This window comes from Sapajus apella, unplaced genomic scaffold, assembly GCF_009761245.1.
Source record: "Sapajus apella isolate SASKATOON/1434 unplaced genomic scaffold, GSC_monkey_1.0 scaffold3, whole genome shotgun sequence".
NCBI lineage: Eukaryota > Metazoa > Chordata > Mammalia > Primates > Cebidae > Sapajus > Sapajus apella.
Window position 1 is genome coordinate 43,346,089 of NW_022436943.1, and position 27,490 is coordinate 43,373,578.

General features: G+C 43.2%; 1 protein-coding gene across 2 annotated transcripts in view; it reads left to right on the forward strand.

Annotated features, from left to right (window-relative positions):
- The first annotated feature begins 2,036 nt into the window (after window positions 1-2,036).
- Window positions 2,037-27,490, forward strand: part of DEPTOR (DEP domain containing MTOR interacting protein) — a 186,819-nt gene continuing 161,365 nt past the window's right edge. The window contains exon 1 of one of the 2 annotated variants that reach the window (XM_032252670.1): window positions 2,037-2,294. In XM_032252670.1, the coding sequence (XP_032108561.1) occupies window positions 2,173-2,294 (122 nt within the window). In that variant the 5' untranslated portion in view covers window positions 2,037-2,172. The remainder of the gene's footprint in view (window positions 2,295-27,490) is intronic. The other variant, XM_032252673.1, reaches the window with a different exon arrangement.

Sequence of the window (27,490 nt, forward strand, 5' to 3'; positions counted from 1 at the left end):
AAAAAAAAAAAAATAAGATTAAAACATGAGCAACAGACACCTTTTAATCTCATTAACTCTGGGACTTCTATTCAATGATTTATATATTTTATGCAGAATAGGCTCTTAGAATCATAGTCACCTAGAACCAGGTCTTCATTGGTCTACACCTCTATTGTGGCCTATTTAAAAAGTTAAGTAACTTAAATAATTTCTTTTGGCAAAAGAGTCGCCTAACACCTGTCTTATGCAGATTAAGAGCTGGTCTGCTCACGGATGCTCAAGGGAGAGCGGGACAACTATTCTCTTTCTGGAGTGGTGCTGAGCATGGCCTTGGGAATCTACAGAACCAGGGCATCAGGGTCACCTAACTTTCTGCGCAAATTACTTCATCTTTCCACACTTAAGCTTTCTAATTTGTAAGTTGAAAATAATATCAAACTCCAGAGTTTTTGTGAGGATAAATGAAATAACATAAAGAAGGTGTTGGCCAGGTGCAGTGGCTCACACCTGTAATCCCAGCACTTTGGGAGGCTGAGGCTGGTGAATCATGAGGTCAGGAAATCGAGACTATCCTGGCCAACATGGTGAAACCCCATTTCTACTAAAAATACAAAAAATTAGTCGGGCGTGGTGGCATGCGCCTGGAGTCCCAGCTACTCAGGAGGCTGAGGCAGGAGAATCGCTTGAACCCAGGTGGCAGAGGTTGCAGTGAGCCCAGATCGCGCCATTGCACTCCAGCCTGGGTGACAGAGCAAGACTCCATCTCAAAAAGAACAACAAAAAACAAGGTGTCTGGCACCATATAAAGCATAGAATAAATACTCAACACACATGAATACTGCCATAAGCATTACTTGGCCTTCCTGCAGACCAATTCTGACTCTGCATGAAACAGAAAAACAGAATATTTATTTGGTACTAATCAAAGTTCCTTTCATAATCTCTTACAGGTAAACAGTACCATTGTATCCCCATTTTAAGAGGCAGTCTTTCAGTCTTTTCAAAGCCTAACTTTGAAGCCACAATGGCCTGGGTTTGATTTCTTCTTATACTTATTATCTGCTTGCCTTAGACAAATAACTTCACATCTCCAAGCCTGCATCCTGATGCAAAACAAACACAATACCCATTTTATGATTTACTATAATAATTAAATGAGGTAATAACATATCTGAAGTATCTTTAATGTCAAAAAGTGGTAGCCACAATTATTATTTTTTAATTAATTATTTATTTTGAGATGGAGCTTTGCTCTTGTTGCCCAAGCTGGAGTGGAATGGTGGAATCTTGGCTCACTGCAACCTCCACCTCCTGTATTCAAGCAATTCTCCTGCCTCAGCCTTCTGAGTAGCTGGTATTACAGGCACACGCCACCCATGCCCAGCTAATTTTTTGGATTTTTAGTAGAAACGGGGTTTCACCATGTTAGCCAGGCTAGTCTCGAACTCCTGACCTCAGGTGATCCATCCTCCTCGGCCTCCCAAAGTGCTGGGATTACAGGTGTGAGCCGCCGCTCCCGGCCCAAAATTATTTTTATTTTGTAAAGGACAACTAAACACATTTAAATAGGACATTACAGGAGTGGAGCTGGATCCCAGGTCAGCCGGATTCCCAGGCCGGCATTCCTTATTGATTACGTCATAAGGCAAACAAGTTGGCTTTGGTGAGAGAAGCTGGAGCCAGAAGAAGGCTTAATTTCTTCATGCTCTGTAGTGACAATGTATAACGGTCAGTTATCCATTTGGCTATATTGTTATTATGTTTTGCTCTCTGGCAACTTGGGGTACAGAACGTACAATAAAAACGCCTTCACACTTCCCTAGTAACCACCAGGCCTGTCCCCAGGATTCCACAATGAGCTTTGTGGGAAAAGAGAGCTCACCAAATTCAGCCTCCAGCCGCACGCACAGCTAGGTTGCAGCGCCCCGCCCAGGTGTTTATATTTTCCTCCCTCGGCTCCGCCCCGCGACCACGAGGGCTCTAGCCACGCCCCCAAGCTCGTGTTTCTGAGGCCGGACTAGCCCAGCGCTTCTGCCTACCTACAGGGATTCCCGCTCCAGCCAATCCGGTCAGAGCAGTGGAGCTGCCCCGAACAAAGATGGCGGGGGAGGCGTCAGTGAGGGCAGACTGATCCGAACACCCAAACGCTCGGCGGACAGCGGAGCCAGTGGTAGCGGCGCGGCTCCAACCATGGAAGAGGGCAGCAGCGCTGGCAGCGCGGGCAGTGACAGCAGCACTAGCGGGAGTGGCGGGGCGCAGCAAAGGGAGCTGGAGCGCATGGCTGAGGTCTTGGTCACTGGGGAACAGCTACGGTAAGGCAAGAGACACAGCGGGTGGGCTCACGGTGGCACTGCCAACCCGTGCCCGCTGCAGTCCTGCGTGCACGCGCGCCCTGGCTCGTGGCTTGCGACTCGCGTGGGGCGCCTGGACAGCTGCGGGCGCCCCACGTGGATGGTCGTCTGTGCGCCCGCGCTCAGCGGCTGCAGCCCAGCTCCCTGGGGACTCGCCACGCGGGGCTGCTGCGTAGAAGCCAACGAGCGGGTGGCGCGCGCTGCGCCCTAGCCTGGCTGCTGCAGCCCTGTGCGGGGCAGAGTCCCTGCCACCCACCGCGCTCTCCCTCTTCCCGGGTACCTGCACGCCGCCAGGCCTCCCGGCTGACAGCCTGCTCCTCGTCTTCCAAGAGAGCAAGAGGGGTTGATGTGGGGTCCCGAGGCGACCCCAGCCCCTCTACTTCTTGGCGAGAGGAGCAAGACCAACGATCGCCTTCACTAGGTTTTCCTTTTTGCTGACAAGTCTTCCTTCACTCCCCTGAGCTTCGGCGTTTTCCACCTGTAAAACAGGGCTGGTCACTGCGCCTCATTTGAAGGGCTTTTGTGGCGCTAAACGGAGAGAGCATTTCTGAAACCCTGCACCTATCAGTTAACAGGCACATAGTCCTCAATCATTTTGGTCCGCAAGGGGGCGTGGAGGCAACTTGTCGGGCTGCCTTGAGGCTGTGCCAGCTCCCCGGGCTCGCACGTTTGGGGCAGCGGGATTCACGAGGACCCTGGCTGCTGCAAGAATTAGGACTTGCCCGGTCTCACGGAACTTGAGAACAAGCGAGGATCCCCAGACCCCTCCTTGCAGTTTCCATCCCTGTGTGGTCCTTCCTTTAGGGCTGTTTGGCAATCGGACTTACGGTCTAACTCGTTCTGCAGCCGCCCTTCGTGTGGTCATAAATCAGTTTGTCAGGGAAAAAGAAATCCCAACTCTGCAGCGTTTGAGCCACAATTTGTGAGGGCCCCTGTTCCTTCTAGTTCTTAGCTTGAATTCCCCTACTCATTTTGGTTTCCAAATGGCTGTGCTTCAGGACCTGAAAGAGTATCTTGCAAAGATCTCGGAAGGAGACCAATATAGGAAGTCAGAATTAACTGATTTTTAATGTTACAAAAGGCAAATTGCACGTATCCATTCTTTGTCGATTTTTTAAAACATGTGGTCGAAATTAAAGGGAATACAAACTTGTTTTCCTTCATCAAGAGTACTTTCTAATGAAAACATTAAAATAAGACTTTTCTGATTTAATCTGAAACATTTTCTAAGTTTAATTTCTTTGCTTTTCATTACTGGGCCATCTTTTTAAAAGTCTTCCGTTGGATAGCGTTACTTGTTTTTCGTTTCTTTTACAAATACTAAATTTCATGATGGCTCTTTTTGTCCAGCAAGCACTTTTTCCTTCAAAATGCGGTTTTTAAATGCGCCTTCTTCACAGTCCCCAGAGCACCTGTTATTCCCCTCTTTTCTAGCACCTCTCTTCACTGCAGCAGTTTTGAGCACCATCTTTTCACTCAGGAGATAGACCTGGGTTTGAATGACTGCTTCACCATTGTGTAGGCAAGTATCAGTGTTAAGTTGTTTCAAGGAGGACTTTAAGCTAGACTGAATCTTAGCTTTGCTACTTACTAGTGTGGGACCTTGGAAAAGTTATCACACCTGTAATCAGCACTTTGGGAGGACAAGGTGGGTGGATCCCTTGAGGCCTGGAGTTTGAGACCATCCTGGCCAACATGGTGAAACCACTTCTCTACGAAAAATACAGAAATTAGCTGGGCATGGTGGCACAGGCCTGTAGTCCCAGTTACTCAGGAGGCTGAGGCAGGAGACTTGCTTGAACCTGGGAGGTGGAGGTTGCAGTGAGCCCAGATCATGCCACTACTCCAGCCTGGTGACAGAGTGAGACTCTGCTTCAAAAAAAAAAAGAAGAAGAATGGTGGATAATAGTGGAATTTACCTCAGAGTGTTACAATGAGGATTAGGTGAGTTAGTGCTTAGAACAGTTTCTGATAGATATATATTAAGCACCAGGTCAACATTAACTAAGGTGGAATTCTGTGACCTTGGATAAGTAAATTCACTCCTCTGAGTCTCTGTTTCCACATTTGAAAAACACAGATGAATGTATTTCATATAGTTGTTGTGAGAATTTGCCCCTGGGCTTCATGAGTTAATGATCATTCAACAAATACTTCCTGGAATTAATTAGGATTATTGGTCTCTCTGCATCACCCTATGTGACTTCCAGCCAAGCAAGATCTGGCAGGAAAGATTGTGTGGTGGTGAAGATCACAGGATAGAGAACTAGGCTGCCTGGGTTCTTATTCTGCCTCCACCATTTATTCTGTAACTTTAGGACAATACGTTTAGCCTCTCTGTGCCTCAGTTTCCTTTTCTATGAAATGTTACTCTTATGACACTCCTCTTTCAAGAAAAGGCTTGGTAAATATTAGCCATTTAATTCTACTTTGGAAAATTTTAATCATTGCTCTTTTTTTTTTTTAAAAAATCTCAACTGTTTTGGCACCGTAACTAGCACATAGTAACTACTTAGTAAGAAGTTCAGTGAATATTGTAAGTATTCGATATACTTCTATTAGTACAGAGTAATATAATAGTCAGAATTTAGGAATTAAAGTGGTCATACGCCTGGTTCCCTAGTTATTGGAGGGTTAGGAAGTTCAGTCATTATTGTCACTTTCTTTCTTTTTTTTTTTTTTTTTTTTGAGACAGTCTCTCACTCTGTTGCCCAGGCTGGAGTGCAATGGCGTGATCTCGGCTCACCGCAACCTCCGCCTCCTGGGTTCAGGCAATTCTCCTGCCTCAGCCTCCTGAGTAGCTGGGATTACAGGCACGTGCCACCAGGCCCAGCTGATTTTTTGTATTTTTAGTAGAGACGGGGGCTTTCACCATGTTGACCAGGATGGTCTCGATCTCTTGACTTCGTGATCCACCCGCCTCGGCCTCCCAAAGTGCTGGGATTACAGGCGTGAGCCACCGCGCCCGGCCTTTTAGGGATTTTTTTTTTTTCTCGTATTGTCACTTTCACAAAGCGTTCTTCTGTCTGCAGCTACCCTCTCTCTGCAGGATTGTTAAGTGCTTTGTAATGTGCAAGCCTCCTGCCTCTAAGTGCTTCACACACTCCCAGTTCCCCTCTGCTTTTTCTTGCTTTACATTACATTCTGGGTCATCAAAGATGAGGTGGAGGAGATAAGAGGAAACCAAGGACTGGGACTGGAAATAAAAAATTTGGCCTCGAGCCCCAGTTCTGTCAATTTCTTTTCCTTTCTTTAATTGTAGCTATGTCCCCTTAAGCAAGTCACTTAACCTCGCTAGTTCTTAGCACCCTTTCCTACAGAATGGGGATAATAATATCTTCCCACATAAGATTTGTGGTATTGGATCATATAGAGTACAATATAGGAAGAAACTTTGTAAAATAAATCGATAAAGCAAGAACAGTGTTGTTATGACCACGGTAACCTCCTTGGAGGCTAGCTCCACAATCCTGACACTTTCTAAAGGGCAATTGGTTGTATGAGAACAAGGAACTAACAGACCTAAAAATATCACTTGGTTCCTTTTTCAACTTAACTGCAGGACCCTTTGTTTAATTTCCTTCATGTCTTTCCCTTGTCATAAAAGATTTTACTTCCTTGCCCAATGTATTTCTGTTTTTGCATCTTAAAGATGCATTCGGATACCACGTCACAGCCCCCAGGATGGTTATAACAAGTGTTTGGGAGAATTTGGAGGAATTAGAACCCCTATACACTGCTTCGTGGGAATGTAAAACGGTATAGCCACTTTGGAAAAAAAAATTGGCAGCTCCTCAATTATTAAACAAAGAGTCATCATATGACCTAGAAATTCTGCTTCTAGGTAGATAACAGGAGAAATGAGAAAACAGGTCTACATAAAAACTTGTACAAAAATGTTCATAGCAGTATTATTTGTAATAATCAAAAATAGGGCTGGGTGCAGTGGCTCATGCCTGTTAATCCTAGCACTTTGGGAGGCTGAGATGAGTGGATCGCCTGAGGTCAGGAGTTCAAGACGAGGCTGGACAACATGGAGAAACCCTGTCTCTACTAAAAATACAAAAATTAGCTGGGTGTGATAATGCACGCTTGTAGCCTCAGCTATGCGGGAGGCTGAGGCACGAGAATCACTTGAACCTGGGAGGCAGAAGGTGCAGCGAGCTGAGATCGCACTATGACACTCCAGCCTGGGTGACAGAGCAAGACTCTGTCTCAAAAAATAAATGAATAAATGAAAATGGAAACAGCTCAAATATGTATTAACTGATAAATGAATAAACAAAATGTGGCATATCCATATAATGGAATATTATTCAGCAATAAAATGGAATAAAGGGCTAGGCACAGTGGCTCATGATTGTAATCCCAGCACTTTAGGAGGCTGGGGCTGGTGAATCACAACGTCAGGAGTTTGAGACCAGCCTGTCCAACACGGTGAAACTCCATCTCTACTAAAAATACAAAAATTAGCTGGGCGTGGTGTCATGCACTTGTAGTCCCCAGCTACTCAGGAGGTTGAGACAGGAGAATTGCTTGAACCCAGGAGATGGAAGTTCCAGTGAGCTGAGATCACACCACTGCGCTCCAGCCTGGGCAACAGAGCGAGACTCCGTCTCAAAATAAATAAATAAAAATAAAGAAGTCCAACAATGTTACTATTCTCTTTCTAGCAATGGTAACAATTATAATAACTCTTATATGGCACCTATTACCTGCTAAGGACTCTTCTTTTTTTTTTTTTGCTAAGGACTCTTCTAAGCACTTTATGTATAGTAATGCCTTTAATCTTCATAGCAGCCCTGTGTAGTAGATACCTTTATTACTTTTATTTTGTAGATTAAAAAATTGAGGAAAAGATTATTTAAACCAACAGGCCATAGATTATTCAGCCAGAAAATGGTCGAGCTGAGAGTTTCTGCTCTTAAGCAGTATGCTAAACTATAATAATGTTTCCAGCTAGTGACTTAGAGGGTTAAAAAAAAAAAAATGAAACACTAAAACAACTTTAAAACAGAATCATGTATATGAGAATATTACATTCTAGTGTGGCGACTTTGGTAAGCAAAAAAGTAGACAAGTGGTTTTTCTACTCTGCTGGGGAAAATCTAATTTATTCCTATGAGTATTTATATTTTGACAAAGTAGGATTGTCACTTTCTCTACTCACTATTAAACTCAATCTTTCTTGACATGTGGTTTTGAAAGTGAATTTGGACTCCACTGATTCGGAATTTGTAACCATTTTAATGGGAAGATAAATTGCAGTTTTAGTTTGCCATCTGTGAGAATGGGAGTGGGGTAGGGAGGAGAATTAAGAATGTATCATAAAAGGAATGCTTAAAAAGAGAAAATGCATTAATCATTTCACTTTTGCTCTTCTACCAAGATGAAGTGTGCTAAACAACAATCTTATCCAATCACTAAGGCTGGCTTCCTAAAAGCAACTTACTAGGCTATGAGTTTAGTTAACTAAGTTGGAGGAAATGCAGCTCTTTCAAATTGTTTGTCACCTTTGCCTTTTTTTCTATAACAGGCTGCCTTTCAGGCTTTTACAGGCTTGCAACTGCCTTTTTAATAAAACGTCTTTAGTAAATAGTGAATTGCTTTCCTGAATTTACTTTGCAAATGTTAATGTAATGTTCAGAAAAAAGGTAAAAATCAGGCCGGACATGGTGGGTTAGGCCTGTAATCCTAGCACTCTGGGAGGCTGAGGCAGGCAGATCACTTGAGGTCAGGAGTTCCAGACCAGCCTGGCCAACATAGTGAAACCCCGTCCCTACTGAAAATACAAAAAAATTAGCTGGGTGTGATGGCATGTGCTTGTAATCTCAGCTACTCGGGAGGCTGAGGCAGGAGAATCGCTTGATCCAGGGAGGCGGAGGTTGCAGTGAGCCGAGATGGCACCACTGCACTCCAGCCTAGGAGACAGAGCAAGACCCTGTCTCAAAAAACAAAGGTAAAAATCAGCCATTCAACCAAAGACCAAGCTATAATAAATCAAATATGAGATAAGGAATTTAGAGCATCGACAACAGGAAAAGGAGAAATAATTCATCTTATACAAGTAGGAACCTAAGGAGCTTTATGGTTGGTTGTCTTAAGGGGTGTCCCCTCAGAAGCTAGTGCTGCAGTTTTATTCCCCAAACAGCAGAGAAGATGTCAGGAAATTACTGCCAGTACAGATCTTTGAAAAAGAAAAGCTTTAGGCAATGGAGAATCCCTATATTTGGAGTCAGTGGTCAACAGCCTAATGCATGTAGAGTGTTTCTTTGATTTTTTTTTGAGACAGGGTCTCACTCTGTCACCCATGTAGACTACACTGGTGTTATCTTGGCTCACTGCAACCTCTGCCTCCTGGATTCAAGTGATTCTCCTGCCCTAGCCTCCTGAGTAGCTGGGATTACAGGTGTGCGCCACCATGCCTGGCTAATTTTTGTATTTTTAGTAGAGATGGGGTTTCTCCATGTTGGCCAGGCTGGTTTCAAACTCCTGACCTCAAGTATTCCTCACCCCTCAGACTCCCAAAATGCTGGGATTACAGGCGTGAGCCCCTGTGCCCGGCCTTGTAGTTACTTTTCTAAATGGCCATTGCTGATATTTAAGTTATGGCTTCCATTAGCTTTGGAATCAATAAACCTGAAAATAAGTTAAATAAACCTCAAAAGAAGAGAACGCAAGGTGAAGGGAGGTTATTCTCCTGTCCTGTTCTGTTCTTCCTTTCATTGTAAAAAATTTTTTAAATTTTAGAAAAAAACCCACATTGTGTTATATCTTTTTTTTTTTTTTTTTTTTTTTAAAGATGGGGTTTCACCATAATGGCCAGGCTGGTCTTGAACTCTTGACCTCAAATGATCCACCCACCTCGGCCTCCCAAAGTGCTAGGATTACAGGCGTGAGCCACTGTGCCCGGCCTTTTTTTTTTTTTTCTAAGACAGGGTCTCACTCTGTCACCCAGGTACAGTGGCATGATCTTGGCTCACTGGAACCTCTGGGTCCCAGGCTCTAGCGATCCTCCCACCTTGACCTCCCAAGTATCTGAGACTCAGGAACGCACCACAACAACTGGACGTGTAACTAATTTTTGTATTTTTTGTAGAGAAAGGGTCTCGCCATGTTGCCTAGGCTGATCTCAAACTCCTGGACTCCAGCTGTCCTCCGACCTTAGCCTCCCAAAGTGCTGATACTAGAGGCCACTGGCACCAGCTTCCTGTCCTGTTCTTTCTACCTTTGATTTGAGTCAGTTCATTTCCCCTTCATTGGTGGCTCGTAAGTGGTTGGTTTTCATGAGTTTAGTGATTAGGAAATGACAAAGGAAAGAACAATCAGTCCCTCTTTTCACATGGTGATTATACTTCTCCGTGTTCCATTATCTACTGAGAAGAGGTGGGTACCAAATCTGAGTATTATCGGCCTTAACTAAACTTAGAAGTTTATGTCAGTGATTGTTTTTATGGATTAGATACATGGGGGACGTAGTGAAGATGGAGTTGGGGAGAGGATTTAGTGGGACAGACAGCATGCGCAAGGGGGTACCTTCAGGATCAACTTGAGCTATTTTGATCAGGGCTGGCTGCAGAGAATCACTTTTTGGGTAGCTTTAAAAATATTTGTAAGGTTAGATGGGGAGATGATGAGAAGAGGAAAAACACCCTGCAGTATGAGACAAGATATCCTTCAGTATTTCCAGCTTCCAGATAACAGCTGTTGCTAGGGTGTGGCAAAAAGGGAACACATGGCATGGCCTCTAGCTTGGCGAGGCCTGCGGCAGCTGCACAGGAGGAGGTAGGTAGCAGCTAAGGAAGGCTCAAGGCACAAGTCTTACTCTCAGGCTGCTACTTAGAGATCTGTTTGTGTGTATCTGTTTCCATCCTTATGTCCTCCCATCTCCCTGCAATACTTTTACCCGTAGATCTTGGGTTCTGATATTTACCCAGAAGCTCTCTGTATTGAGCAATCCTTGGCCCAGTACGTGTCTAAGTCTTGGTCTTGTTTAGATTATCCAGCTCCATGAGGTTCTCCTTTGGGTGGTAAAACTATGACAGCTACAGAGGACTGAATCCTGTTCTTTCTGTGCAGAGCAGGCAGGATTCAGAAGGACTAGTCCTAGCACTGGATGCTCAGTAGCTACTCTGACCTCGACTTTAGTTGTAAGAAACAAATGAACATTCTCATGGCCATTCTCTCATTACATGTCATCCTAGTTTCATTAGAGTTAGGTTAGAATTAGAACAAGATAGAGTTTCACTCTGTTGCCCAGGCTGGAATGCAGTGGCATGATCTTGGCCCATTGCACCCTCTGCTTCCCGGGTCCAAGCGATTCTCCTGCCTCAGCCTCCCTAGTAGCTGGGACTACACCTCGCTAATTTTTGTATTTTTAGTAGAGACGGGGTTTCACCATGTTGGCCAGGCTGGTCACAAGCTTCTTGACCTCAAATGATCTGCCTGCCTCAGCCTCCCAAAGTGCTGGGATTACAGGCATGAGCCACTGCACCTGGCCAGTAGCATTTTATTATGTATGAAGTTTGGCCAACATCTAACAAATATTGAAATTCTGGAGGAACATGGTGTGAGTGGAAGGTGGTCAGTGTAGATATAAAGCATATGTGCTGGTTTAAGAACAACCAATATGTGAAGAGGCAAATTTGCAAAGAAAAAAGTTACTTTTAAAGGATTGGCTTTTTTTTTTCATGTTAAAGGATTGAGCACGTTTCTATTGAGAATCTTGACTTAGTTTGCTACTTAAAATGCAAGTTCCTTATACAGATAAGGTTTGTGCCCTATTTCTAAACACATAAAGTGTAGTAAAGAGGAAATTTCTTTTTGTGTTTTTCCTTTTTGGAGACAGAGTCTCTCTCTGTCACCCAGGCTGGAGTGTGGTGGTGTGATCTCAGCTCACTGCAACCTCTGCCTCTAGGGTTCAAGCAATTCTCATGCTTCAGTCTCCTGAGTGGCTAGGCCCACAAGCGCTCACCACCATGCCCAGCTAATTTTTTGTATTTTAGTAGAGACAGTGTTTCACCATGTTGTCCAGGCTGGTCTCGAACTTCTGAACTTAGGCTATCCACCCACCTCGGATTACAGATGTGAGCTACCGTTCCTGGCCTGAATTTCTTCACTTGAAGAACTATTATTTTGCTTCTTAGTTTCTTACTCCTTTCCCAGGAGGAAAGGAAAATGGAATAAACTTGGACCCTCTTTTCACTGAATTTTTTTAAAGCACTACTTGTTTTTTACTCTTTAACTTTTCTTTTTGAGATGGAGTCTCACTTCGTCACCCATTCTGGAGTGTAGTGGTGCGATCTTGGCTCACTGCAACCTCTGCCTCCCAGGTTCAAGTGATACTCCCAAGTAGCTGAGACTACGGAGATGGACCACCATGCCCAGCTTATTTTTGTATTTTTGGTAGAGATGGGGTTGGCCAGTTGGTCTTGATCTCTAGACCTTGCGATCTGCCCATCTCGGCCTTCCAAAGTGCTGGGATTATAGGCGTGAGCCACTGTGCCTGGCCCTCTTTAACTTTCCTATAAATGAAAATGACGTACACGGAATATATTCACTGCCAAAAGCAGGTTATATTCCCTGCACTGGAAGATGACTGTGTTTTACATTGAAGTGTGAAGTACCCGTTAATCATCTTAAGTTATAGTGTGGCTGATAGAATAAGACTTTACCAAAGCTCTTCCTATTTTGTTCTGAGGTACTGACAATAACAAAGCTGATTAGGAATCTGATTTTGAGGGAATGACCTAATGTATGACTCTGATTCATTTTCCTTCACATTGCCTATCACATTCTACAAACCAGTCATCGATAAAATAAATTCCAATGGTAGAAACAAATTCTTCTTTTATACACAGTGAGCATAGCCTAAATGATCATGAGAGAGGATTGGCAGGCCTTGACGCCATAATAAGGAACATCTTTTCTCTTGCCATGCTTGAAGATCCAGAAGTCGTCACAGAATATTTAAGGACATCCAAGTATAAGCAATAAGAGTGAACTAGAGCTTTTTCCTCTAACATTGTACGATGAAAAATTTCAAATGTAGAGAAAAGTTTAAGGAATTTTACAGTGAACACTCATGTCCACCACTTAAGATTCCACAATTAACATTTTACTGTATTGTTTTATCACATAAGTACCCATCTAGCTCTCCCTTTATCCATCCATCAATTAGTTCATCTTTTTTGGAAAGTATTTCAAAGTAAGTTGCAGACAATAATATACTTTTCCTAAAACCTTCAGCCATCAGTGTACTAACTAGTATTCACTACTGGCTTTTGGTTCTTTTTTTTTTTTTTTTTTCAGAGATAAAATGTATATAGATTAAAATATACCATTTCGTGAGTATTGACTAAGGCAATTGCACTTCTATGCAACCCAAACCTCTATCTAGATATTTTTTAATGCTTTTGATGCAAGAAACAGACACATAACCATTTCTCTATAGTTCTATTTTTATGTGTAAATTTTTTTTTTTTTTTTTAAGACAGGATCTCACTCTGTCACCCAGGCTGGAGTGCTATGATGTGATCTCAGCTCACTACAATCTCCACCACCCAGGTTCAAGCAATTCTCCTGTCTTAGCCTCCTGAGTAGCTGGGATTACACGTGCCTGCTACCACGCTCAGCTAATTTTTGTATTTTTAGTAAAGCTGGGGTTTCGCCATGTTGACCAGGCTGGTCTTGACCTCCTGACCTCAGGTAATCCACCCACCTTGGCCTCCCAAAGTGCTGGGATTATAGGCATGAGCCACTGCACCTGGCCTATATGTGAGTTTTGAAAAACTATAACAATTCAGTCATTTGTTAAATCACAGTGATAGCAAAGTGTCATGTCCTGTTGTATGCTTTTAATATGTATATTATTTCCTTGAATTCTTACAATAAGTTTATTACCTCCATTTTAAAATGTAAGAAACCAAGGCATGAGCAACCTGCCACAACCACGTATGTGGTAAGCATGGGAGCTTGGTTTATTGGTTTTGAATCCAAGCCTCTCAGAATACATACACACAGCTGTGAAGGAGCCCTGTAAAATATCAAGAATTAAGGCTTATTCTCCTTGCCTTTAGGTCACTCTCTAAGCAGCGAGGGAAGGGGAAGCAGTCATATGCATTTAGGTACTAATTCAAAAGGGCAATATATACAGTGGTTTAAACAATAAGGGGGATTTCTTAAGCTTATGTAACATTAAATTTCAGTTGAGGGGACGGGTGCCATGGCTCACACCTGTAATCCCAGCACTTCGGGAGGACAAGATGGGCAGATCACCTGAGCTCGGGAGTTCAAGACCAGCCTGACCAACATGGAGAAACCCTGTCTCTACTAAAAATACACAATTAGCCAGGCGTGGTGGCTCATGCCTGTAATCCCAGCTACTCAGGAGGCTGAGGCAGGAGACTAGCTTGAACCCAGGAGGCTGAGGTTGTGGTGAGCCAAGGTTGCACCATTGCACTCCAGCCTGGGCAACAAGAATGAGACTGTTTCAAAACACACACACACACACACACACACACACACACACACACACACACACGCACACTTCATGTGAGGTTTCATCAAAATTTCAGGTCCATTTCTCTTAAATTTCCATGATTCCACTCTGAGCATTCACGATGTCTTCATGAGGACTTCTTTTATACTGATATAATGGCCACCCACAGCAATCAAGACTGAAGACAGGGCTGTCTGCCATTCACCATCAACAGAAGTCTTGAGCTCTGATTGTTTTAAATCACCTTAATTCACAGACTCACTAGATATTAAGGCAGAGCAGTGTCCTTCACTGGTTGAAGAAAATGTTCCACAGAAAAAGATACAGGCTGGGGAAAATTAGGAGACATTAGCATACATTTTGTTCCTCACTACTTATAAGGTAATTGTCCCTGTAAACCTCCTCACCATGAGGATGGCCTGTACATCATGCTCAGTGCTTCACCCCAAACCATTCCCTTATTTGGAAGATATGCCCCCCACCTGCCGCCCAGCAAAGATTTGCCTAGTAATAAAGTAAAATAGAGCTCTCAACATATGACTGAAGTGGCAATTGGCTTACGTTCAAATTTCATGGAATGATTTTTGTATTACTTGAGCTTTGATGTCTTTCCAAGAAACACCTCCACCCAGAGAAAGTCCCAGCCAAAGCTGTATAAAAGTCATCTCTTTGTATAAGCAAAGCTACTTAAGGAATAATTAAGATGCAGACTTCTGGGAAAACTGCAAAATGTTCTTTACTTGCATAACTCAACTGAGAAAAGGTCTTTCAGGTCATGTGTTTCAATATATTTTATCATTCCCCCAGCCTCCGTTTTCTACAAACTGCAAATTGGAGCTACTTTTTTTTTTTTTTTTTTTTTTTTTTTTTTAATACGGAGTCCAGCTGTGTCACCCAGGCTGGAGTACAGGGTGCAATCTCGGCTCACTGCAACCCCCACCTCCCAGGTGCAAGAGATTCTCCCACTTCAGCCTCCAAGTAGCGGGGACTACAGGTGTGCGCCACCACACCCAGCTCATTTTTGTATTTTTAGTGGAGATGGGGTTTTGCCATGTTGGCCAGGCTAGTCTCAAACTCCTGACCTCAGGTGATCTGCCCACCTTGGTTTCCCAAAGTGCTGGGATTACAGACATGAGCTACTACACCAGACCTGGAGCTACCTTTGATTATCAAGGTGGCATTGTTTTTCTCCATTATTAATAAGATTTAAGCTTATACCTCAGTATATCATTGCATTGACATTACAACAGTAACTTTGACACTGATTTTGTACTGCATCTTATTATAAACATAAGTAATAGGAATGAATCCAAATAAAAGTGGTTTTGTGCTCAGATAATGCATATGAATTTAGCCTTTTGTTGTATGAAACGGGTAGCACGTGTCCACGTGCAGCAAACCTTTTGTACTCAAGTACTGACAAGGAACTGTGGTATGAAAAGCATGATTTTCTTATGCCTGTGTTGACTACAAAAGAGAGAAGCTCCAGTTAAACCCATTGAGAAGCATCCATGAAATACGAGAAGCTGGGCTTGGAGCCAACACATTTGTCTACATGTTCACCATTTGCTGAGTCTGTGCTAATGAGAGCTTTAAGCCAAGAAGAGCAGAGTCTGATTACTAAGGACTTTATTATAATTTATGATGACATCTGTCAAGTGAAGGTATAGTGGTTAGGGCCGGGAATTCTTTAGAAACCACTATCCCAATGCACCGGGATTTATTGAGCCATTTTGTTTATCATGGGACAAAAAGTTATTTCATTATTTACGTGCTCAATTAACCAGAGGGAATCTCTTCAATTGTCTTCCTCTGCTTTCGGTGATTATTTGGCTGCTAGATCATTTCTTTCCCTAAAGGGAAACATAGAGAAGGAGAGGAATTTGGTTTGGCTGCTTGTTAGTAGCTCTGGAAAATTTTTATTTAGGGAGGAGTTTGAAATGTGTGAGAATTTGGGGATTATCTAGACATTTTTGGTTCCCATGTTGCTCCTATCTATCTGTAGTCTATGATTTCCTTGTTGAAGCCAGACTTACTGAGAGTGCATGGAACTGGCGGATGAATCTCCCAGGCTAGGCGTGGTGGCTTGTGCCTGTAATCCCACTTCCTTGAAAGACTGAGGTGGGCAGATCACTTGAGGTCAGGAGTTTGAGACCAACTTGGCCAACATGGGGAAACCCTGTCTCTACCAAAGATATAAAAAGTAGTGCATGTGGTGGTGGGTGCCTGTAACCCCAGCTACTCGACAGGCTAAAGCGGGAGAATTGCTTGAATCCAGGAGGTAGGGGTTGCAGTGTGCTGAGATCTGAGTGACTTCTAGCCTGGGTGACAGAGAGACTCCGACTCAAAAAAAAAAAAAAAAGGATCTGGCCGGGCGTGGTGGCTCACGCCTATAATCCCAGCACTTTGGGAGGCCGAGGCGGGTGGATCACGAGGTCAAGAGATCAAGACCATCCTGGTCAACATGGTGAAACCCCATCTCTACTAAAAATACAAAAATTAGTGGGGCATGGTGGCGCACGCCTGTAGTCCCAGCTACTCGGGAGGCTGAGGTATGAGAATTGCTTGAACCCAGGAGGCGGAGGTTGCAGTGAGCTGAAATCGCGCCATTGCACTCCAGCCTGGGTTACAAGAGCAAAACTCCATCTCAAAAAAAAAAAAAAAAAAGGGATCTCCTCTTCATAGGTTCTTGAGATCCGGAACACCTCTCTGCTACCTGTAACTCCCCTACCAGCGTTCTTCCACCGATTTCTCCAGTCTCTGCCAGAGAAAACTTACAGTGGCCAGAACTCTATCCCTTCTTTGTAAGCTTCTAAATAGACAGGTGTTGAGGGGAAGATCACCACCACCATTGTAGTCATACCAATTATGACTGTATACGTTTGGGGAAATCATTGCAATCTTTTTTTTTTTTTTTTTTTTTTTTTAAGACGGAGTCTTGCAATCTCGGCTCACTGCAGCCTCTGCCTCCTGGTTCCAGCAATTCTCCTGCCTCAGCCTCCTGGGTAGCTGGGATTATAGGCGCCCGCCACCACACCCAGCTAATTTTTGTATTTTTAGTAGAGATGGGGTTTCACCGTGTTGGCCAGGCTGGTCTTGAACTCCTGACCTCAGGTTATCCACCTGCCTCAGCCTCCCAAAGTGCTGGGATTACAGGCGTGAGTAACTGCTCTTGGCCTGCAATCTTTATTAACAGCTTATGTGAAAGGAAATTTTATTATGACATTTATCCTAACAGTTGTTTTCTTTTTTGATACAAGCTCTTCCTTTGTTGCCAGGCTGAAATGCAGTGGTGTGACGATGGCTCACTGCAGTCTTGGCCCTCTGGGCTCAAGTGACCCTCCCACCTTAGTTCCCCCTTGAGTAGCTGGGACTATAGGTGCACACCAGCACACCCAGCTAATAAAAAAAAAAAAAAATTTTTTTTTCTTTTTTTGTAGGGATAGGGTCTCACTATGTCCAGGCTGGCCTCAAACTCCTGAGCTCAAGTGATCCTCCCGCCTTGGCCTCCCAGAGTGCTGGGATTATGCCTTGGGTGTAAGCCACTGCACCAGCCTGTAATAGCTTTTAAAAGTTTGTAATTGAATTCACTATTATTAATAAAACATAGCAACAGTTAGTTAATATGCCTGGAGAGTCCTGGGAATTGGGCTTTCATGAAAGTTCAGTATAGTCTGTAAAAAAGACAATACTTATTTATAACTACCCTTAGTTCTTTTCGGAATCTTTTTCAGAGGCTACATCTGAAAAATGCAGTTTGTCACCTAAAATTTACATACATTAGAAGGCAGACATTTGTACCACATGAGGCCATGTGGCTTTGAGAATCTTATCTGTGTGACCCGAAATGCTTTCCATGGTAGAAAGTTGTCAAAGTGAGGTATGTTTTTCTCACAGGGCAGATGATTTCTACTTGAAGAGATAATTTCCCTGGATGAGGGTCAAGGTGATTGCAGACCTGTCTCCCCATCTCCTTCAGACTCTTGGGAATGGAAAATGTAAGCCGAAGTTGAAACGTGGATGAGAAGTACGGCTGTAATTGCTGAACTCATTACTCTGGTGACTTAAAGGAAGTGATCCCCCTCCTGCATTGAGCTTTTAGTACCTGGTATGGCCTTCCAACAAAGGGTCTACACCTTGTGCATTTTTGTCTCCTTTGTGTGGTGAGGTAGATAAAGGTGAATGCCACAACATTTTATGGTGCAGATTAAGGAACAGCTTAACTGGGCACCCATAAATGCAAAGGGTCAGCAAGAAGGAATGCATGGTCCTCTGTCCTCTTATCCTGCAGTGAGTTGGGACGTACACCAAGCGGTCTGGCCAAGCTGCATGTTTCTGTTCCTCACGGGGTACCAGGTCCCTCTGCTACTCAACCTTCTTACAGTGTAAGCACGAGAACGGCTGAATGGCTTTATTTCTGGGGGACAGATATTTTGAACTCAGGCAAAGAAGAGACTGAGCTGGGAAAGAGTAGCTGCTCTGTGCCTGGAAGTCTTGGGGGCTTGGCTGAAGCTGCAGCCTCTCCTGCTGTGGAAAGGCCAGGCTGCTAGTCCCAGCCCACTCCCTGCCCGGCAGATCAAGCTGAGCCTCTGAGGTCACATCCACAAATTCCTTGGGTCCCTCCATAGCTGGCAGGTCTGTGCACTTTCCAAGGTGAGGTACGGTGTCCTATTCATTTATATATCCAGAGAGTCCCTGCTTAAAATCCAGGAGGAGGCATACAATGATTTCCATGGTATAAGTGCATTTTGACTTGCACCAATGCTTTGAAATGAGAGCTTTAGGCCTAGGCCGGGCGCGATGGCTCACGCCTGTAATCCTAGCACTTTGGGAGGCTGAGGTGGGTGGATCACCTGAGGTCAGGAGTTCAAGACTAGTCTGGTCATCATGGTGAAACCCCATCTTAAAAAAAAAAAAAAGAAAGAAATGAGAACTTTAAACTTTACCTTATCTTATTAGATAAGGAAATTTAGATCAAAGGTTAAACTAGGGTTTTGTTTTGTTTTTTTTTTTAAACACTTTTTAACACTCTATTTCATGTCTGCCAAGATAGACGGCTAATTTATTCCTTGGGAGTAGATTGTAAATTTTGTTATGATGCTATTTTTTGCAATATTTATCAATTTTGTGTTATGTTGATTTTCTTTCAACCTTCTCAATAAATAGTAACAACAATAATAAAAATAGAAAGCAGTATTTATTGAACTATACTATGTGCCTGGTAGTGGCATGCAGTTTACTTGAACTGTATCATTTAAACTTTGAGTAAGTATCATTAGCCCCATTTTAGAAATGAGAATGCAAAGGCTTAGAGAGATTAAGAAACTTGCCCAGGGTGCCAAGGTGAGCAGATGGGAGCTAGGATTGCAGCTCCACAGTTTCCCTACAAAGGTCAACAGCTCTAAACGTTGGAGCGTGGCGGTCAGAGGCAGAGATGCCCCAGCTATTGTGCACATGGAGCCTGGACCTTGGAACTTTCACTTATCTTTGTTTCTTTGTTTTTGTTTGTTTATTTGTTTGAGACGGAGTCTTGCTCTGTTGCCCAGGCTGGAGTGCTGTGGTGCCACCTCAGCTTACCGCAACCTCCGCCACTTGGGTTCAAGCGATTCTCCCACCTCTGCCTTGCAAGTAGCTGGGATTACAGCCACATGCTGCTATGTCTGGCTAATTTTTGTGTTTTTAGTAGAGACGGGGTTTCATCATGTTGGCCAGGGTGGTCTCGAACTCCTGACTTCAAGTGATCCACCCCCCACCCTTGGCCTCCCAAAGTGTGGGGATTACAGGCATGAGCCACCGTGCCTGGCCTTGACTTATCTTTGAATTTTTGTGTCTGTGTTGGGCAAAATGAAACTTACATAGATGATAATAATTGTGTCAACTACATGTATGAAAATGATTAATAACAACATTAATACATCACAAATGAAATATTTATTAATAAAAGCTATAAAAACTTGGGTTGGTTATATGAATAATTGTTAATACTATTATGTGTGCCTAATTACTAGACAATATACTGATCGTGTATGTGTATGTATACACATATAAGAAGATATCACTATGGATTACTGATTAACTAAAAATATTTGAAGTTCTAGAATATGAATATAGCTGGCTCTATTTTAGGTTCTTGAAGGAAACTTACGGATGCTTTCTATGACATGAAACTCTAGGAAAATGCATGTCCTCAGCATGGATGTGTGTTATACATAGGGGTTAGGTTATCCAACAGAATCTTATTCAAGGAACATTAAAACATATTCCAAAAATTATTTGGTATATTGTAGTTTAAGAGCTTTTCAAGATATTTCTCAACTTCTGTAAGCCCTGGACAATTAGTTCAAGACCCTCACACTTTCTTTGTAGGAATGGATAAGGCAATAATTTTATGACTAAAACTGAATTTTTTCACATGAGACCTTGAGATTTGGTGGAAAATAGGACCTGTTTGATCTGCCTGCCTTGGCATCCCAAAGTCCTGGGATTATGGGTGCGAGCCACCCTGCCTGGCCTGTTCCCTGTTCTATAAAATAAGAAGAATAAAAGGGGTGCTTGAGGTACATGCATTTAAAGTTCTTACAGTGAGGCCTATTGTGGGAAACACTCATTGTTAGTTGCATCTGCTGTTAATAGTAGTAAATAGGTCAACATGACTCAGTTAACATTCAGGAAGTACCTTTTTTTCAGTTATGAAATGAGGATAGAAAACAAATAATTACTTAAATAATTAGCCATATAGAACCCTAAACCATTTGCTTTCTAATGTTTTTCCCCTCAGCATAAATGCCTAATCCTTATTTCTTTATTTTTTTGTTTTTGTTTTTTGAGTTAGAGTCTAGCTTTGTTGCCCAGGCTGGAGTGCAGTGGTGTGATCTCAGCTCACTACAACCTCTGCCTCCCAGGTTCAAACAATTCTCCTGCCTCAGCCTCCTAAGTAGCTGGGATCAAGGCATAAGCCACCACACTTAGCTAATTTTTTTTTTTTTTTTTTTTTTTTGTATTTTTAGTAGAGACAGGGTCTCGCCATGTTGCCCAGGCTGGACTTGAACTCCTGACCTCAGGTGATCGATCCACCCTCCTCGGCCTCCCAAAGTGCTGGGGTTACAGGCGCGAGCCAGCACACCAGGCCAACACTTATTTCATTGATACAGAAAATATCATTAATAATGTTTATGCCGCTAAGGACTAATGGGTTCTCTCTGCGCAATCTGTGCCAAAAGCCCATATTCCTTTTGGTAAAATTCATATGAGACCACATGTATTATTATTTTAGCCAAATGTGAAATGTTGACTTAATTTTCTCCCGTCTCTTTTGGTGAACCCTCTGTCAGCCACTATAAATTTAAAAGTAGTATTGTAAGTATAAAGTCATATTATTCTTCAGCTTTTCCCTATCCTGTAATAGAATGATTTCTTCATTTTGTCATATATTTATCAGCTGCTTGTTTTTGTTGATGGTATCAGGCTTCCTCATGCTATTAGACAAGAAATTACTTTAGAAGCCTGTTATTATTTATCTGGATTGCACTTTACTAACACTGGAGTCTCTTTCCATGTATTTTAATTCTTGTTGTCTCAAGATTTTATCTAGGAGCTGAATGAAGCCTCAAGAAGGAATTACCCACTCTTTTCATTCATTTTCATATCTTTAAGCAGGAAATGTTGTTTATCAGTTGGACTCAAAAAGCATGCATACATTCATTCAGATGCTAAATATAGACTTCTACAGGTTAATGCCTTAAATTACTGTGCAAGCATCTATGTGTATTTACATTGGTAGTCAAAATTTTCAGTTAAATGAAGTATCTGCTTTCTGAGATGAGTTTTCTGGCATTGGCAATTGGAATGGTTTTTGTTTTGTAAAACATTTTTTTAAAAATCAAAATCTGTTACGAGACAACCATAATGTGTATCCATGAATTACTACATAGCTCAGAGAAACTTGCAAACCTATTTCATGATCATGCAGTCTTCATCATCTAGAAGTTCTTAAATGTCTCTGGAAATCTCTTACCTATTTAATTTTAAATCCTTCTAGCAGTTCCTGTGCTTCCCTAATGAGGCTCCTGAGCATAGTAACGGTTACACAGTCACGTTTTTCTAAGCTTGGTTTTTTAGCCTTCCCTTGACTTTGTAAGATCCTCTGTATCCCTTCAGTAAAATCCCTCTTTGCTTAAATTAGCCAGAAGAATTGGTTCCTGTTTCTTGTAGTCAAAAAAACCATAATTAACACATAAATTAGTACCAAGAATGGGGTAAATATAAACTCTGACAAAAATTATAGATGTCTATTACACCCCTCCCCATTTTTTTTTTTTTTTTTTTGAGACAGGGTCTCATACTGTTGCCTAGGCTGGAGTGCAGTGGCATGATCATAGCTCACTGCAACCTTGACCCCCTGGGCTCAAGTGATTCTACCACCTAAGGCTCCTGAGTAGCTAGGACGACAGGCATGTGCCACCACACCTGGCTCTTTTTTTTTTTTTTTTGAGACAGAGTTTCACTCTTTTTTTTTTTTGAGTCGGAGTTTCGCTCTTGTTGCCCAGGCTGGAGTACAATGGCGCGATCTCGGCTCACCGCAACCTCCGCCTCCTGGGTTCAGGCAATTCTCCTGCCTCAGCCTCCTGAGTAGCTGGGATTACCGGCACGCGCCACCATGCCCAGCTAATTTTTTGTATTTTTAGTAGAGACGGGGTTTCACCATTTTGACCAGGATGGTCTCGATCTCTTGAGCTCGTGATCCACCCGCCTCGGCCTCCCAAAGTGCTGGGATTACAGGCGTGAGCCACCGCGCCCGGCCCAGAGTTTCACTCTTATTGCCCAGGCTGGAGTGCAATGGTGCGATCTTGGCTCACCGCAACCTTCACCTCCCAGGTTCAAGCCATTCTCCTGTCTCAGCCTCCCGAGTAGCTGTGATTACGGGCATGCACCACCATGCCTGGCTAATGTTGTATTTTTAGTAGAGACGGGGTTTCTCCATGTTGGTCAGGCTGGTCTCGAACTCTCGACCTTAGGTGATCCTCCCGCCTTGGCCTCCCAAATTGCTGGGATTATAGGAGTGAACCACTGCGCCCAGCCTCTGGCTCATTTTTTATTTTTTTTTTCAATAACAAGGTCTCACTATGTTGCCCAGGTTGATCTGGAACTCCTGGGCTCAAGTGATCCTCCCACCTCAGCCTCCCAAAGTGCTAGGATTACAGGTGTGAATTTCACCTGGACCTGGCACCTTTTTTTTTTCCCCCTAAAGCACAAAGACGGAGCTATTTGTATAAAATTATTGGCTGCTACAAGGCATAAGCAAAGGCTAATTCTGCTTGGTGTAGAATAATCATCTTATCCCTCACAGTTGTATGAACTCTAGTACCCAAAAATGTTTGACTTCTAACTACATTTGTTGTATAAATGGCTGAATGTTATTCTATTTTTGCAACTCTCACAGCATCTTCACTCTTCTAGGGGTAGAGTAGGATATATATAAATGTGAAATGCATGTTGATTGATCCCTAGTGGAAAGTGAAATTGCTTTTAGTTTTGAAGCATTGAAATTTCATTCTCCCCTTTCCTCTTTTGAAAGTAGAAAACTCAGAGATTTTAAGAATGGACTCTCTCTGTGCTTTGGAATTCACACTGGGACTAAGAAGCAGCGTGTTTGTACTTAATTAATTTCATTTGGTTGTTTGCAGTTTCAGATCTATTCATGGACAAGGATATTTATGCAATTCTCTCATGAGCCAATTAACTTTCTATTGGTCTTGTTTTAGTCTGTCGCTGCAGTGTGCTATCGAAACTGCTAAATATTTAGGTACAAACACAAACTCCCTCTTCAGAATCAGCTGATTATGTAATGGCAGGTGAGAAGATACACAAACATATTAATATTTTTAGTTATCTCTGATGCTGTTAGAAATACATGATAATTTCACTCTCACAGATTCACAGCGGTGATTAGTTGGTGGCTCAAGTGCTTCTGAAGCCATGGACGCAGGTCATAGTGTTAGCTGTTGGTCTGTAGAATCACAAAGAACACTTGCTGGGTGAGATGAAAATATAAGGAAATTCCATTATTTCTATAACAGTTTTCCTTTTATTTTATTTCTTTTTTATTCTTTTTAAACTTATTTTCAGTTTTCCTTTTCTTGATTTTAGGTTTTTGGTTTTTGTTTTTTTTTTCTGAGACAGAGTGAGTCTTGCTCCGTGACCCAGGCTGGAGTGCAGTGGCACAATCTCAGCTCACTGCAACCTCCCCCTTCCGTGTTCAAGCAATTCTCCTGCCTCAGCCTCCCAAGCAGCTGGGATTACAGGCGTGCACCACCATGCCCAGCTAATTTTTTGTGTTTTTAGTAGAGATGGGGTTTTGCTGCATTGGCCAGTCTGACCTCAAACTCCCGACCTTGTGATCCACCTGCCTCGGCCTCACAATGTGCTGGGATTACAAGCGTGAGCCACCGCGCCCTGCCTGATTTTAGTTTTGTGCTAAGTGTCTGTGATACATATTATGAACATCCACTAACATTTAAACAGCATTTTATATTTTAGAAAGAGATTTTATGTACATCATTCTATTGATCCCCAGCATTCTACTGACCTTTAGTCCTGTGAGGAGAGAGGAACCTAAGTGATTGTATGGACTCCCAATTTAGAGATGAAAAGCTTTATATGAAGTTTTATAATACTCCTTGCTCAATGTGTGTCCCCAGGATTTGGCACAAAGATGGGTACATAGTAGATGTGGAATAAAAATTTGCTAAGTGTCAAAATAAATGGAGCTCAGAGAGAAACTAAGTAGTGACTTGGCCATGGGCACACATGACTAATTGATGGGGACAGTGTTCAGATTTAGGATTTAGGATTATTATTATTATTATTATTATTATTATTTTTGAGATGGAGTCTCACTTTGTCTTATTTAGGCTGGAGTGCAATAGCATGATCTCAGCCCACTGCAGCCTCCTCCTCCCTAGTTCAAGCGATTCTCCTGTCTCAGCCTCCTGAGTAGCTGGGACTACAGGTGTGTGCCACCACACCTGGCTAATTTTGTATTTTTAGTAGAGATGGGGTTTCACTATGTTGGCCAAGCTGGTCTCAAACTCCTGACCTCAGGTGATCCACCTGCCTGGGCCTCCCAAGTGCTGGGATTACAGGCCTGTGAGCCACCATGCCTGGCAGATTTGGGATTTTTTGACTCCAAGTCCCACATAGCTTTCTAATGCTTATGCTGCAAATAGGACAACTGAAGTAGTTTAGAGTGATGCTAAGAGCTAAAGTAAAGAAATATGTTTGGGGCTGGGTGCGGTGGCTCAAGCCTGTAATCCCAGCACTTTGGGAGGCCGAGGCGGGTGGATCACGAGGTCAAGAGATCGAGACCATCCTGGTCAACACGGTGAAACCCCGTCTCTACTAAAAATACAAAAAAATAATTAGCTGGGCATGGTGGCGCGTGCCTGTAATCCCAGCTACTCAGGAGGCTGAGGCAGGAGAATTGCCTGAACCCAGGAGGCAGAGGTGGCGGTGAGCCGAGATCGCGCCATTGCACTCCAGCCTGGGTAGCAAGAGTAAAACTCCATCCCAAAAAAAAGAAATACGTTTGAAATCTTAACATGCAGATTTCTTAAGTTGGATGAGGAATTATTTCCCGTTAAATTAAGTTGTATAGTTTTTATGTGTCCAAGGGGAATTTTTTAAAAAATATGCAAAATTGGAGAGGATATCTTGAGGGTCATGCCATTTTGGAGTTTAGAGTAAATCATTAAATTTCAGGGTTTTTAGACATGAAAGAACCTGTACATTTGGAGACAAGGCAGGTGAAATTAACTAAAATGGTATGCTCTGTGAGGGCAGGGTCTATGTGTGTCTGTTTACTACTCCATGCCCAGTGCCTGGCACAGTGCCCAATGGACAGTGAAGTAGGAGTTCAAGTAATATTTGTTGGTTGGGTGAGGTAAAATAACTAGGGTTTTTTGTTTGTGTTTATTTTTTGAGACAGAGCTTTGCTCTGGCACTCAGGCTAGAGTACAATGGAGTGATCTCAGCTCACTGCAACCTCTGCCTCCTGGGTTCAAGTGATTCTCCTGCCTCAGCCTCATGAGTAGCTGGGATTATAGGCATTGGCCACCACACCTGGCTAATTTTTGTATTTTCAGTAGAGATGGAGTTTTGCCATGTTGGCCAGGCTGATCTTGAACTCCTGACTTCAGGTGATCCACTTGCCTTGGCTTCCCAAAGTGCTGGGATTACAGGCATGAGCCACCATGCCTGGCCTTTAATTTTATTTTTAAGAGAGCAGAGTCTTGCTCTGTTGCCCAGATTGGAGTACAGTGGAGTGATCATAGCTCACTCTAGCCTGAAACTCCTAGGTTCAAGTGATCCCTTCACCTCAGCCACCCAAGTAGCTAGGACGACATGCACATGCCACCATGCTTGGCTAATTTTTGTATTTTTTTTTTTTTCTTTTTTTTTTTTTGAGACGGAGTATCGCTCTTATTACCCAGGCTGGAGTGCAATGGCGTGATCTCGGCTCACCGCAACCTCCGTCTCCTGGGTTCAGGCAATTCTCCTGCCTCAGCCCCCTGAGTAGCTGGGATTACAGGCATGTGCCACCATGCCCAGCTAATTTTTTTCTGTATTTTTAGTAGAGACGGGGTTTCACCATGTTGACCAGGATGGTCTCGATCTCTTGACCTCGTGATCCACCCGCCTCGGCCTCCCAAAGTGCTGGGATTACAGGCTTGAGCCACCGCGCCCGGCCTCTTTTTTTATATATAGAGAGTCTCACTATGTTGCCCAGGCTGGTTTCGAACTTTTGTCCTCAAGCAATCCTCCTGCCTTGGCCTCCCAAAGTGCTGAGATTACAGGTGTGAGCCACCATGCCCAGCCAGTGAATACTTTTACTTAAATTGTGAGAGTCTCTTATGTGCCAGACCCTGTGCTAGCCCTTGATGGCAGTATGAAAACCATTGGAATCTTGTCCCCAAGGAGCTCACAGCATGAGATTCCAGACAGCTATAGCCAGAGATAGAAATGTGGACAATTACAACCCAGCACGAGAATTTCTGCAGTAGAGGGATGGTGCAAGGTGCAGGGCAAGCTCCGGATGGAATGGCAGACTGCCTGGGAGAGTGAGATGGCCAAGACTTCCTCCAGCAGGTGACAGCTGAGCTGGGTTTGGAGTTTGGAGGTGTGTTTACTAGGAGTGCAGTGCAGGAGGGGAGGAACACCAAGCAGAGACAGGAGGAGGTAGAAAGACTTGAAGGTGTGGCATATTTAGGAAAGTTCAAATAGTCCTGCCTGTTGTCCAGTGGTTTTCGATGTTTCTGCTTGCCTGTTCCTATCTGTAAAAATATTTTAAGCATAGATTTTCCCCCAATATGGGCATTTTTCTTTTTCTTTTTTTTTTTTTTGAGGCAGAGTCTTGCTTTGTTGCCCAGGATGAAGTGCAGTGGTATAATCTCGGCTCACTGCAACCTCTGCCTCCCAGGTTCAAGCGATTCTCCTGTCTCAACCTCCTGAGTACCTGGGACTACAGGCACTTGTCACCACACCCAGTTAATTTTTTTTTTTTTTTTTTAATCGAGACAGAGTTTCACCATGTTGGCCAAGATGGTCTCGATCTCCTGACCTTGTGATCTGCCCACCTCGGCCTCCCAAACTGCTGGGATTA